General features: G+C 45.8%; 2 protein-coding genes across 2 annotated transcripts in view; one reads left to right on the top strand and one right to left on the bottom strand.

Annotated features, from left to right (window-relative positions):
- Positions 1-9,915, top strand: part of LOC136020655 (fer-1-like protein 4) — a 28,099-nt gene extending 18,184 nt beyond the window's left edge. The window contains exons 30-45 of the mRNA XM_065691933.1: positions 142-236; positions 557-688; positions 967-1,015; positions 1,523-1,629; positions 1,791-1,922; positions 2,602-2,712; positions 3,112-3,239; positions 3,718-3,888; positions 4,225-4,379; positions 5,037-5,215; positions 5,828-5,913; positions 6,727-6,825; positions 7,100-7,341; positions 7,995-8,275; positions 8,887-8,987; positions 9,447-9,915. Coding sequence (XP_065548005.1) covers positions 142-236; positions 557-688; positions 967-1,015; positions 1,523-1,629; positions 1,791-1,922; positions 2,602-2,712; positions 3,112-3,239; positions 3,718-3,888; positions 4,225-4,379; positions 5,037-5,215; positions 5,828-5,913; positions 6,727-6,825; positions 7,100-7,341; positions 7,995-8,275; positions 8,887-8,987; positions 9,447-9,627 — 2,249 coding nt within the window. The 3' untranslated portion in view covers positions 9,628-9,915. The remainder of the gene's footprint in view (positions 1-141; positions 237-556; positions 689-966; positions 1,016-1,522; positions 1,630-1,790; positions 1,923-2,601; positions 2,713-3,111; positions 3,240-3,717; positions 3,889-4,224; positions 4,380-5,036; positions 5,216-5,827; positions 5,914-6,726; positions 6,826-7,099; positions 7,342-7,994; positions 8,276-8,886; positions 8,988-9,446) is intronic.
- Positions 9,916-13,566: 3,651 nt separating this feature from the next.
- The window catches only part of TAF4 (TATA-box binding protein associated factor 4), a 35,872-nt gene continuing 29,392 nt past the window's right edge, over positions 13,567-20,046 (bottom strand). Inside the window, exons 13-16 of the mRNA XM_065691534.1 lie at positions 19,583-19,708; positions 17,925-17,981; positions 17,724-17,843; positions 13,567-13,909 (exon numbers count right to left, since the gene is read on the bottom strand). Coding sequence (XP_065547606.1) covers positions 13,742-13,909; positions 17,724-17,843; positions 17,925-17,981; positions 19,583-19,708 — 471 coding nt within the window. The 3' untranslated portion in view covers positions 13,567-13,741. The remainder of the gene's footprint in view (positions 13,910-17,723; positions 17,844-17,924; positions 17,982-19,582; positions 19,709-20,046) is intronic.

The following is a 20,046-nucleotide window of genomic DNA, read 5'->3' as shown; positions in this document are numbered from 1 at the left end:
TCTGCTATCAGAAGCTTTAAGAGCAATCCCGCAATAGCGGGGTAAAAGGGGTTCCCTGTGGAATAACACCCGACCAGAAGGTAGGGAGCAGTGGGCAGAACTAAACCCATGGCAACGTGACATTCCTTCTTTCCACCTCAGCTCGGAAAGTCTCATCCCAGCGTCTCCTGTCTCAGACTGTGGTGAATATCGATATCGACCCAGGTCCCAGCACTCACCCGCTCACTCTTATGAAGGTGAGTGGTGCATTGGGCCCAGCAAAACCTGAAGTCTGGAAACAAAGCAGTTTGGAGAGCTACAAAGGGAGTTCAGAGCTGGGTTTCAAGCACAGTGTTTTGCTGTGGTCCCAAACACTCCTGTGCATCAGCACTGCTGTGTGTCTGGAGTCAGGCACAGGGAGCAGAGATGCGATTCCGTGTGCCTTTGTTTCTATAGCAAAGCACAGACTGGAGCTGCGGGTAGCTTTGCATCTCGTGCTCTGCCTGAAGCTGAGGCAGCAGCTCCCAGGGCACATGGGGGTTTCCTCCCTCTGAACCCTTTTTTCTGTTCTTTTAAGGCTCCTTTGAAGAAAATTCCTATCAATAAGCTTGTAAGGAAGGAGGAAGAATACGAAGAGGAAAAGCCAGAGCTGGAAGAGCTGGATTGGTGGTCCAAGTATTACGAGTCCCTGAAGGAGCTGTATAACCAGGTAGGGTTTCATGAGAGCTATCTTGCCAAGGATGCGCTATGGGTCTGCCCAGTTTTCCTTCCTTGCCCTATGTCCCTTAAATAGCAAACAGAAAAGCCAGCAGGAGGATCTGAGGGGAAGAAAATGTCCTTAAGGCACTCACTGGATACCCTGCTGCAGTGATGCTGATGTTAAATGACCTTAGGTTAGGTGTTACTGACCCTGCTGGCTGTGCTTGGGTGGGGAAGCCTTTGCTGGCAGGGATGTGGGGTGACTGTGTGTGTGTGTGTGTGTTTCAGACACGCAGTGATGAGGAAGATGCTGATAATGATGACCTGAATGATGCAGGTGAGTTCTCTGGCAAAACCCAGTGCTTCCGTGGGGAGTGACAGGGCTGAAACCATCGCAGAGGGTGCTGGCCTTGTGGGAATGGGGTCTGAGCAGGCAACAGCTTTGCAATGCTCAGAAATAGCGCAAAAGGCAGCGCAGAGACTGGAAACATTGGCAGGGGCTGACAAATGCTCTTTCAAGCTGAAAACACCAAAATTTCCTCAGAAAATGACGGAAAATGGCATTGAAGCAACAGCCTTCAGAGTGAGCAAACACCTGCAGCAAAACCAGCTGCAGGAGTGTGGGATTGTGAGGGTAGAGCAGAATCTGTGCCACCCATCCGGCCATGCCTGGTGGGAATCCGAGATGCCATAAGGATGCTCGTTACACCCAGCGATAGCTCCAGTTACCCTGACACAGGCCAAAGCCTTGGGTGAAAGCTGTTGCTGGGGTGATTTCATGGATGGATACTTGAGATGATGGGGAAGATCAGAGCATTTCCTAATCTTTTGTTGCCATTTCTAGATGGAGGAAATCTGAACGCATCCTCCATTGACATGGAAGTGGAAGATGAGGCAGTGATTGAAGCTGAACCTGCTCGACCCAAGAGGAAGCTCATTGCCACCCTTCAGGTGATTATTGGGGTGACAGATCCAGCCCTTTGTCTGTGTCCTTGTCACCTCCTTGGTGAGGACCAGGTGAAGTGGTTGGAGCAGGGAAAGGATGGTCTTTCTGACTCCCTCCCCTTTAAGATGGCAGGAAAAGCCCCCATATTACTTTCTATTTATTTCAGATCTACAGCTCTGAGCTGGAAAATGAGTTTGATCACTTTGAAGACTGGCTGTGTATTTTCCCCCTCCATCGTGGCAAGGCAAATGAGGATGAAGATGGAAACGAGGATGAACATTTTGTAGGGAAGTACAAGGTACTGGATCATTTGAAAGCCATTTGTGCTGCCTGTGGAAGCAGATCCTTAGGACAACCTGCATTTCGGAGCCTGCCACCACTGGCAGAGCCTTGTAGAGTGCATGTGTGTGCAAGGTGCCATGTGGCCATGGTGTGGCAGGGCCATTTACTGTTGGTGCCTGTGTGTGTTGTGGTCCTTTGTTAATTGATAAATGCACCTGATGTAGCTGTTTCAGCTCTTGCAAGGAGGAAGCATGAAACATAAAGGACTCTTGTGGGGCCTCTGGGTTTGTTCAGTGTACGAACAACAACCAGTGAGCTTCCCTGGTTTTAAACTCAGTAAAACTTGTTTAAGAGAGGCAGTATCCTTGCACCCTTGAATACTGCAATATCAACCGCAGAAGCTGATTTAAGGTGGTCCTTAGAAAACCTCTGGTGCCCCCTGACTTGTGCAGTCCAAAGTGCCCGGAGATGTTCAGGTCTGGCGTTGGCAGTGCTCTGACAGCCTGCAGCTTAACTTGCAACAGGGACTGTGCCTTTGGAAAGGGCTGTCCCCATAGGTACTGGGTGTCTGTGGTCTGCATGGGGCAATGGCTCTGGTTTTCCAGTTGGTGCGTGAAGCTGGTCTTGCTGGCTCCAATCCCATCTGAGATGCAATCTTTAGTAGCTAGCTGTTACTGACAGTCTCTTTCCTGCAGGGCTCCTTCTACGTCTACCCCACCGCGGAAGCTGGCACTGAGCCCAAGGTCTCCCAGGGTGTTCCAAGGAACAGACCCATCAAGGTTCTTGTAAGGGTTTACATTGTGAAGGTAAGAACCTGGTGGTGCTGGCAGCGATGCTCGGAGCTCTGTCCCTCCATGGGCACCTCCTGCCATTCTCTGCTCACTGAATATGAGCAGCTGCACTTGTGACAACCTCGATGCTGGCTTGAAGGCCAGCGGGGGTCACCTGCATCTTGTCCATGGGGAGCCTTCCATGCTTTGTAGCTTCAGCAGGTACTAACATTCCCATGGACATTTCTTGGCTCCTCTCCTTTGCCTTGAGACTATGGGCAAGAAGATGGAGACATGGGTGGCTTGTTGAGTGGGATTTGTGTTGGAACAAGTGCTGGTGTCACTGCTGGGTGGCCCTGACAGTGGGCTTGGGTGGTTCCTTGTGCAGGTTGCTCTCTGCAGTTGGTGCATGGCAGTTCCTCTTGTGTATTCCAGGCCACTAACCTGTCTCCAGCCGACCCCAATGGCAAGGCAGATCCCTATGTGGTGGTGACTGTGGGGCAGGAGCAGAAGGACACGAAGGAGCGATACATCCCAAAGCAGCTCAACCCCGTGTTTGGAGAGTACGCAGGAAGTTTTCATCCAGCAGGTTTAATGGGAATAGCGCAGATCTGGGGCTCAGGCTGCGGTCCAGCATGTGCCTCTTTTCCTTCCTGCTGGGAATCTTGTGCTCTAACACAAAGGTCCCAGGCGTGTCTCTTGCCACCGGCTAACACAGGAGCCATCAGTGTGCTGGGTTAAGATGGAAGCATTCCTAGGGGCTTGATTTAACAGAGTAGCAAGCCAAGGAGCAACAGAGCATCAGGGAGCTTTTTCCAAGCTCTATCCAAGGGCATTCCGGAAAAGCAGCTCCTTTGCACGTGCACACTGAAAACTGCTGCACTGCGAAGCTCACACACTGAATTATGGAGAAGCAGGCTCTATCAGAGGTCTTGGAGCTGTCAAATACAGTTCTTAGATGAGTAGGACAGTGAAAGCAGAGCATGGGCTTCATTCCCATCCTCTTTGCTAATCGCGCTCTACCTGCCTGCTTCTGTCCAGAGTGGTGGAGCTGACGGTGTCATTTCCCGTGGAATCGGAGCTCACTGTGGCAATATTCGACCATGATTTGGTTGGATCTGATGATCTGATTGGGGAGACCAAGATCGACCTGGAGAATCGATTCTACAGCAAGCACAGGGCCAACTGCGGAGTGGCTTCTCAGTACGACACGTAGGTACCAGTGCGATGCACTGGGGCCATGAGATGTGCTCTTCTCACCGACCGTGTGGGTGGGCAGCAGAACAGCTCCAGTTCTGCAGGACAGAGCTTGCACCCAGTTTCCTTTGAGCCGGTGCCCCACAGATTCGCTATAAGCTACCTGGGTAACTCCATCTCCTTTAGATCCCCACCAGCTTCCTGTGATAGCTCTGATCCCCACTGCAGACTCTGAGCAGGGATCCGGTGGCACAGCCTGTGCTGTAGGGCAGGCAGGGCCCTTCACAGCCTGGGATAAGGACCTGTTGTGTCTAGGCTGAAGCTGCTCTCAATGTCCTTCCTTCCACGCAGAACTGGCTACAACGCCTGGCGCGACGCTTTCAAACCCACGCAGATCTTGGATAGTTTATGCAAGAAAAACTCGCTCCCTGCAGCGGAGTACAGGCGGGAGGAGGTCAAAGTGGACAATAAGATATTCAAGGTCCCTCCAGAGGCTTTTCCTGAAGGTACAGAGGGCCGGGAGGACAAAGGCTGCTCCCTTACACCGCTGCCTGTGCCGGGTGGGGAGAGGTCTGGGAAGCCACCAGCCTCTCTTCCCAGGAAGCATCCTCAGTGCTCAGTGCCCTGGGTTCAGTGGGTGATGGTGTTGCACTGGGGGAAGACCCAGGCTGTTTGGTCCCAAAGCGGATGGAGCAAAGTAAACTCACTTGCATGGCGGTGATATGCACAGGGGGTCGATGGGGAAGCTGATTCCGGCGGTCTCCAAAAGCCGTTTTCGCCTTTCTCAGGTCAGCGGGTAGCCGGGACGTGCTGTCCTGGTGCTCCTGAGAGCTGGCTCTGGTTCAAACATGGCTGCAGTCAGTGCCCCATGAACCTCTGCTGTGCTCAGGGCCAGCTTGGGACGGTTTCAGTCTCGGTCTGGTCTCCAAAGGGCAGATGCTCTTCATAAACCCAGGGGTGGGTTGGTCGTTTGGTCCTCACACGGTGGTTCCTGCAGGATTTGGGTCTTGAACTGCACCCGCAGCTCCTGCTTCTCCCCATGTTGTTTTCCTGGGGAGGTGCTTGTTTGCCTGGGCCATTCCCTTGTGCCTGTGACCAATGTCCTGACGTGCCTTTTGCTGGCCAGAGGTCTTCATCTCCTACCCGGCTGTGTCCTGCTGCAGAGGCCTCTGTGAGGAGCAAGGGAGGAGCAGCGGATGAGAGCTCCGCCGTGGATGATGAACACAAGGCTCTGTACGTCCTGCAGCACTGGGAAGAGATGCCAGGATACGGATACAAGCTGGTCCCAGAGCACGTGGAGATCCGGTCCCTCTACAACCCTGAGAACCCTGGGCTTGTGCAGGTGAGGGGTTTCCTTGCCCAGCATAGACATTGCTCTGGGAAGGACCTTTGGGGCAGGTGGGTCCCAGCCCAGGCCCCTGTTTTCCTCCTCGCCATGGCATGGATCCCATGTGTTGCCCCTTCCTGGATGGGCAACCGGAGCTGTGTCTGTGGAGGCTGTCCCTGCTCTGAAGTGGGCGCTGCTGGCCTTGGGTATCCTTTGCTCTGACCTCTCACGGTGCTTCTGAACCCCCTTTCCTCAAGGGATCTCTGTCCATCAGTGCTGTGGTACCAGTGCTGGTGCCCAGAGTCCTTCCTGTCTCCTGATGAGGTGTTGTAGGGGGGGTCAAGGGACCTGCTCTGCCTTCCGCTCCCTGCCATCATGCACCATGATGGGTGGTGGTCTCCTCGCCTGCCTCCTCCTCTGCTTTGTCTCTATCACTGCTGCTTTGCTTCCCTGTAATTTTTGGTAGTTTGAATCGTTTCCCTACCTAAAACCCAGCCACACGTCCCCGAAGCGCTGGGGATGGACAGAGCCAAGCGGTGGGGCTGGCGAGAGCTTTCCCTGCAGGACCGAGCCCTTGCTCCTTGAAGGGCTGTGGGCTGAAGTCTCTGTGCTGTCTCCCCTGCTCAGGGCTCCCTGCACATGTGGATTGACATGTTCCCAAACGACGTCCCTGCCCCGCCGCCCGTCAACATCCAGCCGCGGCTGCCTGTCAGGTAACGCACATGGGATGGGGCTGGTGGCCTGCGGGAGGGATGTGCCACAGAGCCCTGCACAGGCTGTGCTAAGCCTGGTGCGCAGCTCCTCCGCTCCAGCTCTGCCATAGGGTGGTCTCTTGGGTGAGAGCTTCAGCTCATAAGTGTTTGTGAAGGGCAGGGTTAATCCCCCTAAGGCTGAAAATGAAGGTGGTAAAAGCCCAGGTCGGAGCTCCTCGTCTGGCTCTGTTTTGGCTTCAGTTTGGACCAGACCTCCTTTGGGTTGCTGGAGAAGTGAAGTTGAAGGAGGAGATCTGCTGTTCGCAGTGATGTAATGGGGCTGTTGAGGCGGAAGGGCAGATCCTTGTCAGGGGTGCACAGGGAAGGATGAGAGATAACGGACACAAGGAACATTCCGCTGGATCGAGGAAAACATTTTCCCAATGAGAGTGAAGCTACCCTAGGACAGGGATGTAGTGACCCCGGAGGTGCTGGGATATCCGTCCTTGCAGATATGCAGACACAGCCCTGAGCAGTCTGATTTACCACGGAATTAGAGCAGAGCCTGCAGAGGTCCCTTCCTGCCTAAGCCTTTCTGTGCTCCTGTGGCCAAGTGGGGCTGGTTGGGTTTCCCTAGGGATTTGCTTTGCAAGTGCTGCCTGTTGTGACTGCGGGTGTCTGTGCCGGGGGTTGTAGCCCTTAGGAGGGGTTTTGTGCACGGCAGCAGCCTGCCGGGCTGTGTTTGGCTGGAGAAGCCCTGGCAGGAACCACTCCAAGTGGGCTTGCCCTGCCCTCCCAGCACGTGTCTCCCTCTCCCCTGTGTCCTCCCCACAGCTACGAGCTGCGTGTGATCATCTGGAACACAGACGATGTGATCCTGGATGACGTCAACCCCATAACGGGAGAGCCCTCCAGTGACATCTACGTGAAGAGGTCTGATGGGAGACAGGGGGAGGCCAGACCCCAGCTCCTGCCCCGCACCCTCGCTGCTTCCTCTGATCCTCACCATGCAGTGCCCTATTCCTGCCCCGCACCCTCACTGCTTCCTCTGATCCTCACCATGCAGTGCCCTATTCCAGCCCCCTGCTATACCCCCAGAAGTGTTGGTCTGGTTCAGCTCTTTGGCTCTTTCCTGCAGCCCCTCCATCCTCTGCTCAGCCTTTGGGTCTGGCTGACTGGGTAAGAGATAACCGAGTTCCTCCTGCAGCTGGATAAAGGGTCTCGACCACGACAAGCAGGAGACGGATGTTCACTTTAACTCCTTAACTGGGGAGGGCAATTTCAACTGGAGGTTCATCTTCCGCTTTAACTACCTCCCGACTGAGAAGGAGATCACCTACAAGAAGAAGGATTCTGTCTTCTCGCTGGAGGAATCGGAGTTTCGGGAACCGGCTGTTCTGGTCCTCCAGGTCTGGGATTATGACAGGATTTCAGCCAATGACTTTCTAGGTATGGTGTGACCTGTCCCTCACCTTGCTGGGCTATTACAGTGCTTCCCTGGGGCTCAGCTCTCTGATACAGGGACACCAGGAGCATCAGATCAAGCTCAGCAGTCACCTGGGTTGGTTTTTCACATGTGAGATGCAGACAGAGCCTGGAGATGCCCCCTGAGCGTTCATGCTCGGCCCAGGGCCTTGGTGCCCCTTTTCAGGGCTGTGGGAGCTCCTTCCAATGAGGATAGGGATGCAGGGGAATGCACTGGGCAGGAAATGAACCGGGGCTGCTTCAGATGTGAGACAGACTTGAAACCTTTAAGAAGGTTCCCAGATTTAAAGTTTTGATTGACATTTGCAGGAACAAGTGGGGAAAAGGAGATTGGACACGTGAGGAGAGCAGCGTAGATGTGGTAAAGGAGGGAAAATAACCCCTTATACCCCATGCAAACCAAACTGGCCAGAGACGAGACAAGACCGGTGGCTTCTTCTGCTTCTTAGTCTCTAACTTTTGGGCTGGTCCTTTCTTATGCTGAGCTTCAGGTTCTCCGCCTGTAGATGTGGAGGATGCTGCCAGATCACTGCAGCAGCCGGGACCTACTCCTGGCTGAGGCAGAAAACCACATCCTGGGTGGGGATTTCACCGTGAGCTCTCCACTGTGCCTCCAGGGTCCATCGAGCTGAAGCTGCATGACATGGTGCGGGCAGCCAAGAGCTCGGAGCATTGCACCATCAAGATGGCCAAGGAGAATGCAACCCCGCGCTTCTCCATCTTCCGGAACAAGCGCATGCGGGGCTGGTGGCCTTTCATCAAGCTCAAAGATCAAGAGGATGAGGAGAGAGAGGAGAGGGAGAAGAAGCAGAAGAAGAAGAAAAAGAAGTGGAGCAGCTCGGTCAAACCAGAGGACTTGGAGTTCACAGACCCCAGCGGGAACAAGTACCTCCTGACGGTAAGGTGGGATGTTGGCACGGGTGAGTAGAGAGGTGGTCTTGACATGGCAACCTTGGTCCTGCAACCTCCATTGCATGCACAGCACCTACAGAGTAAGGTACTGAGCAGGACTTTGTGCAGCACTGGAGACTTGTCCCATCTGCTGCAAATCCAGCCCCTCATCTGCCCACAAGTGTCTGCAGCAACACGCAGGGATTATCCATGTCTTAATCTGAGCTTCTCCCACACCAGTGCTCAGTGCAGGGAGCAAAGCAGGAGCACGTGGCTCCACATCCACCATCAGGACAGCAGCAAAAGCTTATCCCAGGTGCCAGCTGTCCCAGGACAGACTCCCTGGTGATGGCCCTGCTTGTGGACCACTGTTTGTCCCCAAGGGTGAATTCTGCTCAGTGCAGGTGTGGGAGGCTGCAGAAAACCCAGGTATCAGGCAACGCGTTACAGTGCAGTGCCTTGGCTGCAAACCAGTTCATTTCTGGCATTTCTGCTGGCTGTGAAGGCAGAGGCACTGTAGCTGATGCCTGGAAAAAAGGGTCATGGAACTGGGAGGAAACAAACCCAGTCCTGGCAAGGATCCGCACCATCTGTGGCTCAGATTTGTTCTCCCTGCAGGGTAAGGTGGAAGCCGAGTTCCAGCTGCTGACTCTGGAGGAGGCTGAGAAGAGTCCTGTTGGTTTGGGCCGAAAAGAGCCTGAACCCCTGGAAAAGCCCAAGTGAGGACCTCTGTTATCCCCATTGACAGGGTTGACAGTGCTGGGTTTGCAGCAGCTGGTTGCATGGGGACAGGGAGCAGCTGCTTGTCAGGAAGCTGAGGGCAACCAGTGGGGACCTGGGCAACGGAGGCTGCAAACTGGGACTGCAGCATCTGGGGCAGGGTGAAGCTCAGTGAGGTTCTCAAGGCAGCGATGCCATAACGCTGCTTGTACAGAAAAAGCAGCTCTGGTTTAGCCATGTGAACGTCCCCGTTGGCCACATGGATGCAGAACAGTGCTTGTGGGGCTTGCCTGAGCCGGGTGTCCTGTTGGATCCAGCACTTTCACAGGCACTGTAGGTAATGCAGCCCTTAGGGAGATCCTGTCTGGAAGCAGCAGGAAGAGCTGGTGATCCATGATGGCAATGTACTGCACTGGGGGTTGAGCCTATGCTTATCTATTCTTCCCTTTCCCTTCCAGCCGACCAAAAACTTCTTTCAACTGGTTTGTGAATCCTATGAAGACCTTTGTGTTCTTTATCTGGAAGCGGTACAAGAAGTACATCATTGTCCTGCTGATTGTTGCTCTTCTGACCATCTTCCTGGTTCTTTTGATCTACACCATGCCTGGATACATTAGCGAGAAGATCATCAATGGATAGATGCTCTTCAGCCCAGGACTACTCAAACACAACGGTGATTATTGCAGGAATTGAGACTGGACCAGCAAGTTTAAGGAAACCTTCAGAGTGACAGACCTGCAGAAGTGGCCTCTCTTTGGGGAGCACTGTTCTATGATAAGTACCAGTGAGATGCTGCAGGCACTCCTCGCTGATCCCCCTTCACCTTTCCTATCAGACAGCACAGCACTGGGACATTGGCATGGGGTCATTTGCATGAATCCAGATTGTGGTGTTGGGCTGATGCAAATTAAATGAGATTTATTTTCAGCATGGTCTCTGGTGCCCAGCGTTCCTGTCTTCCGCACAGACAAGCCCTGATGTGATCTGATCGTAAGAGGTAGGTGCTTCACCCTGAGTTTTGGCAGGACAGGGATGATGCTCAGAGGGACCGTGGCATTTCCAGTTAGATTAACTGACAAAGGGGTTTTATAGTGAAGGTGGCTGCATGAGTGGATGGGGAATAGGGCAGGAACAGAGTATGTTTTGGGGAGAAAATTAGCTTGGCCTTTTTCTCACCTCTGTTTATAGCACATTTTAATACATTCAGGCAACCTGTGCTTGCCTAAAGCCCTGATGTGTAAAATCCCCAGCACAAGCACTGCAAGTATTTGAAGAAGGGATCCCTCCCCACTTGAACACACAGTGTAAGGGTTTGTAGCTCACCTGGACTCACAGGTCTGCATTCACCCTCCAGAGCAACATCAATGCTGACACTGAGTTACAGCTGTGCCCATTTGAGCTGCATTCCCACCCCACTTACCCCAAAGGGTCAATCTTCCTTGCAGATGGACAAATAACTGCAAACATAAGAAAATCGTTAAAATTATCATTGCATGACACTTCTTATAGCATTCTGTGTAATTTAGACAACCTTAAAAGGATGGGGAATCTTCTTGGATCACATGAATCTTAATTACTGTGAATATGATGGCATTGCATTCATGCATCTCGGTATATATTTCAATAGCTTCCCTAAAAACTTATCTGTTTAATTACATACCTGTGAAACTTGAAAAACAGGCTGAAATCAGAGAGCCTCATTGTATCCTATTCGTTCTGTTGAATTTTGTGCTAGCAAAAGAATTATAGTTGAGGAACATTACAGTGTTATCCATCGAAGGTGTTAAAAAGAGTTCTGTAAAGCAGGGTTGAGAGCCTTTAGGTCACACACACAAATGCTGGTAAACTTACAAGTGAGAGAAGCGACCTGTGCCTGACACACAGCTGAAAGTGCTGTAAGGAAAGGGATAATAAACCATCATAGACACACACACGGAGTGAGCCTCCCTCTTGTGGCAATCTTCAACACACTCGCCTCCAGTTGTGAGGGTGCTACAACGAATTCACCTCACTCTTTGGACAAAGAGGATGAAAGTCAACAACAGATGTGCCATGAAAATATCTCCCCAATATATGCACATGAGGCAGTGCTCACTCCAGTAACTATGAAGTTATTAAGGGCCAATATCCCAGTCAAAAATTACATGAATTTGAACTACTGGAGGGAGATGGATGCTATCAGCTTTTCAGTCTGAAAGCTTTTAAAAGCTGAGGAAAATTATATGAAGGGCTGACCATGCACTCAAAAATGTGTAATTTAAAACAAAAGCAGGCACTATGGTCTTACAGCTCTCTCTCAACTCTTACAGCTTCTCCAGCATATTTCTAAGCTATGACCTCTACTGAAGAGGGAGCACAAGGCACAGCACACCATGAAATAACATTGATTGTTCAAACACGTCTTACCCCCAGCTTGCTCCTGGAAGCAGCACCTGAAAGCCAGTTTGTTGCCAGCTTACCTGCCACAGCTTTGTAGACTCTGTGCTTGGTCCTTGGATGGCCAGTGGGGATTCACATTTAAACCAACACTTTCAACAGTCAAAGGAAGGCTATGACAATGCTTTGGCCAAAAGTCAAAGTTGTTTTCTTTCTACTTAATACCATTACACAGTTTGGAAGCAGTTTGGGGTTTACAAACAATTTAAATTTTCAAGTAAGTGTCATACATGGTGTCAAGTGAGTCCATCATGTTACGGGCACAGTCTCCTCATGCAGCTCAAGTCAGTGCCAATCTAAACACCACTTCAATAGCAGTGATTGATGCCTGTAGATAGATTTGTCTGTTGTAAGTAATGATCAAATTAATATGATTTTCTATTTAAGAGAAGGATTAGGCCCTCATCACTGTGAATTATTATTTAAGTTGCCTGTGAGAGAAGGGATTAATAAACCCAAACCAAAAGGTAAACATTCAGCACAGAGCATCATGAAAACACCTTACATGTTCACATTAACAGTCAAAACCAAGTCCCAGATTATATCCTTTTATAGCTGTGCTCCGAAGTCTGTGGTTTATATCATACCTTCTTCTGAAGTCATTATAGTTAACTGTGGTCGAGGGAGCAGACTGCCCTCAAGGAGAAGGTGTTTTATTAAACCTTCACTAAACAAACCCAAAATACTTTCAAGATCTCTTCAGAAACATAAAAATCAAATAAACAAAACCCATTGATCTTAGTCCAAGATCCCTCGGACAACAATGAAATATCAAGATTCATAAAGTTACATACCCCCAAACTGACAAAACAATATAACCCCCCTTCCACCAAAGTGCATCTTTAGGAAACAGCATCCCCTCAGACAGACTAATCTTTTACTATACCAAGACAAATAAATCCAAGAGGAGAAAAGATTTAGCAAGAAAAATACATTAGCAAATACAGATAAATTTGTTTTTAATAAAGGAGTTAATTTTCTTTCAATCCTATATAAAACAATAGCAATTAAAAACTTCATTTTTGAAAGTAAAATATTTACATATGAACAAGTAACTGTGCAAAATTTACATGGAAAAAAAAATGGAAAGACAGGATTTCCTAAAAGACAAAATAAAAGGGGTGTAACAGTTGTCAGGTGTTGATAAAAATACTGATCAGCATTCAGTTTACACGCAAGAGAGTTAAATTCTACCATGAGAGTTCACACAAAGAAAGCCAAAGTATTTACAGTCATAAAAGTACTATCAATAGACAATTTAATACAATAACCTCTGAAAATATAAAGAACCAATTAGTATATTTGTAATAAAAAAATAGGTACAAAGAAGGGACTTTGCTCTGGACATCTTTAAAGTAGGCCCACAGCTTGCATACAGTCTTTTAGCAAAATAATTATAGTTTACATAGCCATTTTTATGTTATGTGCCAAAAATTATGTACAATTACTGACAAAATACACCAACCATTTTTCGACACTTGATTCACACTGAGAAACAGTCTTTTTGATGATTCCTCCCGACTTTGATTTTATTTAATCTAAGCTTTCACTTTAGCTAAAAAACACAGTGCAAGTAAAATATATTTATGCTGAAAAGGTTTCTCTTTTTTTCCTTTTTTTCCTTTTTTAACTTTACAGCTTTACAAACTATAGCAAATAAAAATGCATTTTTACAGATGCTGCTAAAACATTCAGAAGTAAACCCTCCTTTATGGGATTTCAGGGCCTCTAATAAGCAATAATGTGATTAAAATTGAGGTTATGTTTAAAATTAACTGTATATCCCTCTAGATTTTGAACATTTGGGGGAAAAAGATAAATATTCTTTAAAAAAAAAAATCAGTTTGCTTTGCTAACTGACTGTTTAAAAAAACAAGCTAAATGAAATGAGGTCATCTGCTGTAGACATATGCCTATATAGTTGATTTAGTTGAATAAAACTGAACTAAAATGCACAATTAATGTCGAAACTGCTACAGGGCTGACAAAGGGTAGCTAGTTATTTGCTAAACGATTCCATCAGTCTTTATATATGGCTTGTTTGGCAAGAAGGCCACTCAATCAAAGAGATGAGTTAAAATTTAATTGTCCTTTTATAGTCTCCACAGGCCTTGTAAGTATCCTCACTGTTACAGAAATGTATTTCTCTGATACTGAAGAGTTTATTTATAAACAGGAATATAAAACTGTTCCATGTAAAGAGGTGGTTGTTTTTTAAACAATATCCCGTTTGCTTGTTACAAAAAGGCGTAATTTGTAAATATATTAAAAAATGTCCTCAGGCGTCTCTCCGTCAAAAATACCTTGATCTTTTCCATTACTTAAGGAATGCTTTATATAGCAATAGTGAATGGCTTGTCTCTCGCTCATTTTCTAAACAAAATATGAGGTCCCTGAGGTTCACCCGCGTTATCCTTTGTCGCGTAAACTGTCTGGTTGTTCCGACTCCAGAGCCGCCTGGGACTGCTGCATTTGAACCAGATCCCTGCAAAGGAGAAGAACAGGTAAATCAGAACAGCAGTGACAGGACAAGGTAATGGGTTCAAACTTAAACAGGGAAAGTTCAGGTTAGATATAAAGAAGTTCTTTACTGTGAGGGTGGTGAGGCACTGGAATGGGTTGCTCAGAGAAGCAGTAAATTCTCCACCCCTGGCAGTGTTCAAGGCCAGGTTGGACAGAGCCTTGGGTGACTGGGTCTGTTGTGAGGCGTCCCTGCCCATGGCAGGGGGTTGGAACTGGATGATCTTAAGGTCCTTTCCAACCCAAACCATTCTACGATTCTACAGTCCTATGTCAGTGCTCCCAGGTATTCCACAACTTTGCAGAGAAAACACACAAGGTAAGAACTAAGGGACTATGTATGTGAAGCTACCAAGCAGTAGCTGTATGCTACTAGATCAGAGATTTCTTTTTAATAGTTATAAACAACAGCTGAACAATCTGAAGCTTTCAGTAACATTAGACTCAAACAAAGCCAAACCCAAAGCACTGCTCTTATCTTTAGGAAGGCACTAAAGATAAGCAATCCAAACAACCAAAACAAACAACCAAAAAAGAGACAGCATTCTTCCCAATGCTAGCAGACAGATCCCAAGGGTAGCCCTGGTGTTCTGAAGTGGGAAGTAGTCCTACCGCCTGGATCCTGTCTTGAATAACATACTGGATTCCACCCTGCTTTTCATGGTAGGGTGCCATGAGCTCTCCGTTCAGTGACAACAACTGTAGCCAAGCTCAGCATTATATTAAGGAGCAGCTATCCTAGACACAGTCAGACATTCTCTAATGATCTCTGAATTCATTCCCTATCATTCAGCCATCTCTGGTGCACACTGGTAGTTTTCCACACAAATTGGCAAGATAAGTAGTATATTATGATATTTGTCACTTAAAAAAAATAATCTGATATCTTTAGAGATACCCACATCCTTTAGCAGTTTAGATGTGCACTGCCTCGTAATGGAGTTACAAAGCTCTGCTGGGCTAACTCCAATGCATTTTCACTTGCAGAACACACAGTCCCAATAGGATACATACAATTAACACAACTCTGCTTGCTACGATTTCCTTTATACAAGCTGGGAATTCCCGGAGTGGTTTAAAGTTATCAGCCATTGGAATTGGCAGAACACAATCCAGTGACACAGTGCCGCTTCCATTGAAGACCTGGGTTTGATCACATCCTGTGTACTTGCACAGAAACACTTTTTGGTAGGAAGAGGGGCACAGTCCAGCAAAGACAGCCAAACAGCAGCCTGGCTCAGAACAGCAGCACCCAAACCCATGGGGAAGCAGCATCCCTGCGGCAGTAAAGCGCAGGCACCAGCAGATGGCATGCAGAGACCGGGAAGCAGGCTTCCACCGCCAATTTTAAAGTCGGGAATCTTTTTGGCAGCTGTCTGTTGCTGGTATCTTGCTCTTTCTATACTTATGTAAATAATGGTGCTCTGAGTTATCTGGAACAGGTTACACTTCTGTGGATTAGCTAGGGATTCTTTTTTCCTTCAATTTCATTTACTAGAATAATGTTTTCTTTTCTAAGGGAACTTTATGACACCAGAAGGTTCAAACACACTCCACTAGCATATAAAGATCTAAACTTATGCTGGAAATTATATTCTTGTTCTATCATGCCACTAACACCAAAGTAAGACTTCTGTTTCTCTAGTAAGTTACCTGTTGAACCACCAGCATCAAGTCACTGAAATCCTGTATAGTTAGAAGGGTTTAAAGGCTGGATTTTCAAAGAGTTATTTTAAGGCACTTGTACAACTTAGGTGTCTGATTTCCATCAATTTCGCTAGGAGTTAGTTAGAAGATGCAGGAGAACACTGGATGCTAATTAGATTTTCTCAAATACATACATACGGCTACTACAAGAAAGAATGGTTGGAAGGGGTTCTAAATTCTGGGGATTTAAATATTCTTTAGTAGAAGCTCAAGCCTGATTTTATTATGTAGATTCTAATACTTTAGATGCAAAGATAAATATCAGGAGTCTTTTAAGACACAGAACTATGCTGCTCCTGTAGGCATGGAATAAGTTAAGAACCTCTTTTGTAACCTTCAATAACATCACATGGACATAAAACTCAAACTGACAGCAACCTGTTCTGTTGGATTTTGAAACAAAACAGTGCAATTACTACTTCGAAGTGATTTTATGTGCAATTAAGATTCAGCATTCCTAGACATCAAACGCTTCCATTTAGAAATCTATGCCTAAGTAATGACAAACCTTATTTTCCACACTTCTTGTAATATGCCTCAACGACAAACTGTGTACAAATGGTGACAAGTGGAGCTCAATTTATAAATGTCAAGTGACACAGCAGCAGAAGCACAGCTGTGAGCATCAGATCAAAAGCAGCTGGTTCTTAATTAAACAGACAAAAAGATGAGATTTCCAGGGAACCTGAAGTTATTTGGTTAACCAGCGAGTGATTAATCTGGGATAACTGAGTTAGCCAGATTTAGATGAAATACAACCAAGTGCTCACAGAGGATGTAAAAATACATTCCACAACTTAAGTGACATTAACAGACTGTTAACTTTGTACATGCAGAAGGAAGCAATGCCAACGTTAATGCTGCACGAGATACTTCTGCATGTTCCTCGGAGATGACTTCATTTATATCCACATCTATCTTTGTAAAGTGCCACATACAGCAATTTTTATCATTTTAAGCCATAATTATAAACCTTTAACCCAGCAATCCATCAACTTATTTTTTCATAAGTCTTATTATTAGTAACAAGCATTTTAATAAATTTCAAAACTCAAAATTACTTTAGAAGATGCTCCAGAGAAGCCTGAATGTTCTTTTTGTATTTGTTAATACAAATAACAGTTACTAGTATTGTTCTCTAACGTTTCATATATCAAGCACATGTAAATCATCTCTTCTAGTAATTCAGTATAAACCGAGGTGGATTCTTTTGAAACAAAAGGCTTTTCTATACTACAAATGCTTTAGCACTGAAAATTGGGAATGCCCAGGGACTAATAATCAGAATTATTAAACTATTATTATCCTGATAATTGCTATCAGAATCAGGGAAAAAATCCTCAAATTCTTTTGTCCCTATAAATGACAAGTTTTGAGAAGATTTTGTTCTTTTCAAACACTAGAGAAATCCCATATTTCTTTCATGCAGAAAGCAGCTCTATAGCATTTCATGTTTGGTAACTTGTTTAGGAATACAGCAGGCAGTTTACCAATGTACCCGATCTAACATTAAACTAATCAGATATTGAGTACAATGATACTTAGTCTACAGAGAAATTTTTAAAAGGTCAGATTGAACAGTAGAATATACAAAGTATGCAAAAACATCATTATCAGATGGAATTGGTCAAACTGATCTGCTGTAGAGATACTAAAACTAAGGCAAACCAGCCGCTAAAGAAAAAATTAGGGAAGTTCCTATGACCTGAAGCTCCTGCTGTCAAATTTAGCAGCAACTCAATTCTACCACTGCACCCACCTCAGCACTCCTATTTAAGTAGGTTGACTACAACAACAATCTCTTTCCAAAACTTATGGAAGTCCAAAACCAACAGAGACCTGAGAGAACAGAGATAGCTTTTCTAACATTCCTCCAATGCAGGAGGAATCCGGGAATGACAACTCAAATTCTATTCCCCATACCACACAGAGATGCCTGATCTAGGAGCAAGCAAATCTGAACACAAAATACACTTCTGCTGCTCAAAGCATCCACAACTAGGGAAAAAACTGAACGGAACCGTTTCATAGAGGCTGACACAGCAAACCCAAAGATTACAATTACACTGTACCTCTGCTCCTGATCCAGATCCCGGTGAATCTACTTTCCTTTTCTTCCTGGGACCAATGGCAGCTAATGCAGTCAAGTTGGCATCCCTCTGTCTCATCTGTGCTAGCTCTTGTTGCTGCATCTGTGTGTGCCAGAGAAAGTACAGTTAATTATTTTTCTCTCCATTTCCAAGATGAAAGTTCATATTAAGGTGAACACTCACCTCCTTGGCCTTCTGTTTCAACCTAAGCTGTTCTGGATCTTCTTGTCGAGATCGAGACTGTTGATAAAGGATAGACATGGAATGGTTGGAGAAAAAGAAAGAAAAATTTATTTGGTTACAAAAGCAGTTAAAGTTTTACAAAGCATATGAAAATTTTACTTAAATTAAAGCAGGAAGCGGAGAATACCTGCCACTGCCAGAGAGGGCAACAGGGGAAAATGGCTTTTAGGAATTAAAAGCAGTTTTCCTTTTCTTAATTTCAGGTATCTATGTTTGAAAAAGCATCAATTTTTCCAGCTTTGTTAAAAATAGTAAAGCAATAGCTAAGCATTTACACCTCAAACCCATGACAAGACATGAATTACAGAGATTTGTGAATTGAAACGCACACACTGCATATGAAAGAAGGAATCAGACCTGTACTTTCTGGAAAAATTCCTCCCCTTGCTGTGTAATTATGCACTTACTAAGAACATATCTTTTTGCTACACCTACACGACAGACTCCTGTTTGAACAAGCTGCAGCTAACTGACCAACAGACCATTTATATTAGCAACTGCCCATTTCGCTTTATTGTCTAACACTATTAACACCTATTTGCCAATTACTATCTTTTTGCTTAGTTGACACTGAATTTCAATTCTTTTTGTTCCTTGCCTTTTCCAAGAAGTTAAACAGAAAACACAAAGACCTTCAAGACAGTCTCAAGTACTCTCACATAAGACTAACTATATTCAAGCAAATCCTGACTGTTAAATCCATACATTCTTTAGACCAACTACAAATTAAATTATTTTAATTCAGTACTAAAGTTCCTTCAGAATATTAAGCTTTTCCTAATGATTAACCTATGCCTTCCCTCCTGCACTTTATATGCAGCAAACAGGATTATATGAATATGCAAAAAAATTCATGAGGAATTATGTCTCACCCCAGTCTTTTCTCTTCTGAAGTAAATGGATTTACTCTTTAATCTGACTTTACAGGTCACATTTCCTAGACCTTTAAATTGCTTTCCTTCTGAAGTCTACTTAGCATAGGGCTCAAAATCTGGATAGAGCATTCCAGCTCAGGTCTAACAGGAACCAACAAAAATGAAGAAGTTGCTTCACAATTTACATGACCATACTGGATCACAAACCCAACAGAACCCTTACGCTGTTTTGTGAGTTATTTCTAGAGTGCGTCTGGCCAGCTAAGTCACGTTCATCCTATATTCATGTCACTGAGTAAAACCTCAAAGTCTAAAGCTTACATTTGCTCTTACATTAACTGCTTCCTATTTATTGTATTTCTGTGACTTTTAAAGAAAAAAATCTGGATTCCATTTCTGGTCTCCAAAATACCTGTAATGTCTCTGTTCTATTTATGAGTACCATCAAGCTATAAAATTCATATTTTCCACAAAGCAAAGTGCAAAAACTAAGGTTTAAGACCTACCTGAATTGGGAACATGTAATAAGACTGGCAAAGAAGTTGTCTCACATGCTTTACCATAAAAAGCAGAACAGAGATCTAGCTAAAGAACATATTCATCAAGCTCCATCTTTGAAGATTAGTGTTCCCCTTCATTGCAAGCACTTCAGAATGAAAAGAAACGGCAGCTCTGATGTCAAAACTGACACATTGCAAACATGTGTGAAATCCAAGCACTTGCCTTTGCTGCACGCATTAAAATTTCCCTTTCTTGTTCATCTTTACGCTGCTTTTCTATTTGATCAAGTTGTTCAAAGAACTTGAGCTGTGCCCGAACATCACTTGCTTGTTCGTATCTTTCATCATCCTGAAAACATGGCAAAGATGTTTCTCATTACATTTCTTAAAGCTGTTAGCTTGTACTGTACTGTAGAACTTACTTACACATTTAAAGCTCAAATGTTCACTTTGTCCTCTTCAAGCAAATTGCAAGTGTGTACTTAACACCAGTCAAACCAGCTAGGATTCTTAAAAACATTTTGTTCTAGTCATGAATCATCAAATTTTGACTTCAAAACTAGTATCATCACAGCTTTAACTTCCTGAACATATTTCACAGAGCTGTGTGGTTTCTTTAAGCACTGTTCAGGCATTTGAATCTATTAAGAACACCCATTTGTCAGCAGTCTCTTGAGAAATCGAAGC

This window comes from Lathamus discolor, chromosome 11 (genome assembly GCF_037157495.1).
Source record: "Lathamus discolor isolate bLatDis1 chromosome 11, bLatDis1.hap1, whole genome shotgun sequence".
NCBI classification, from domain to species: Eukaryota; Metazoa; Chordata; class Aves; order Psittaciformes; family Psittacidae; genus Lathamus; species Lathamus discolor.
This window is presented reverse-complemented; position numbering and strand designations above follow the sequence as displayed.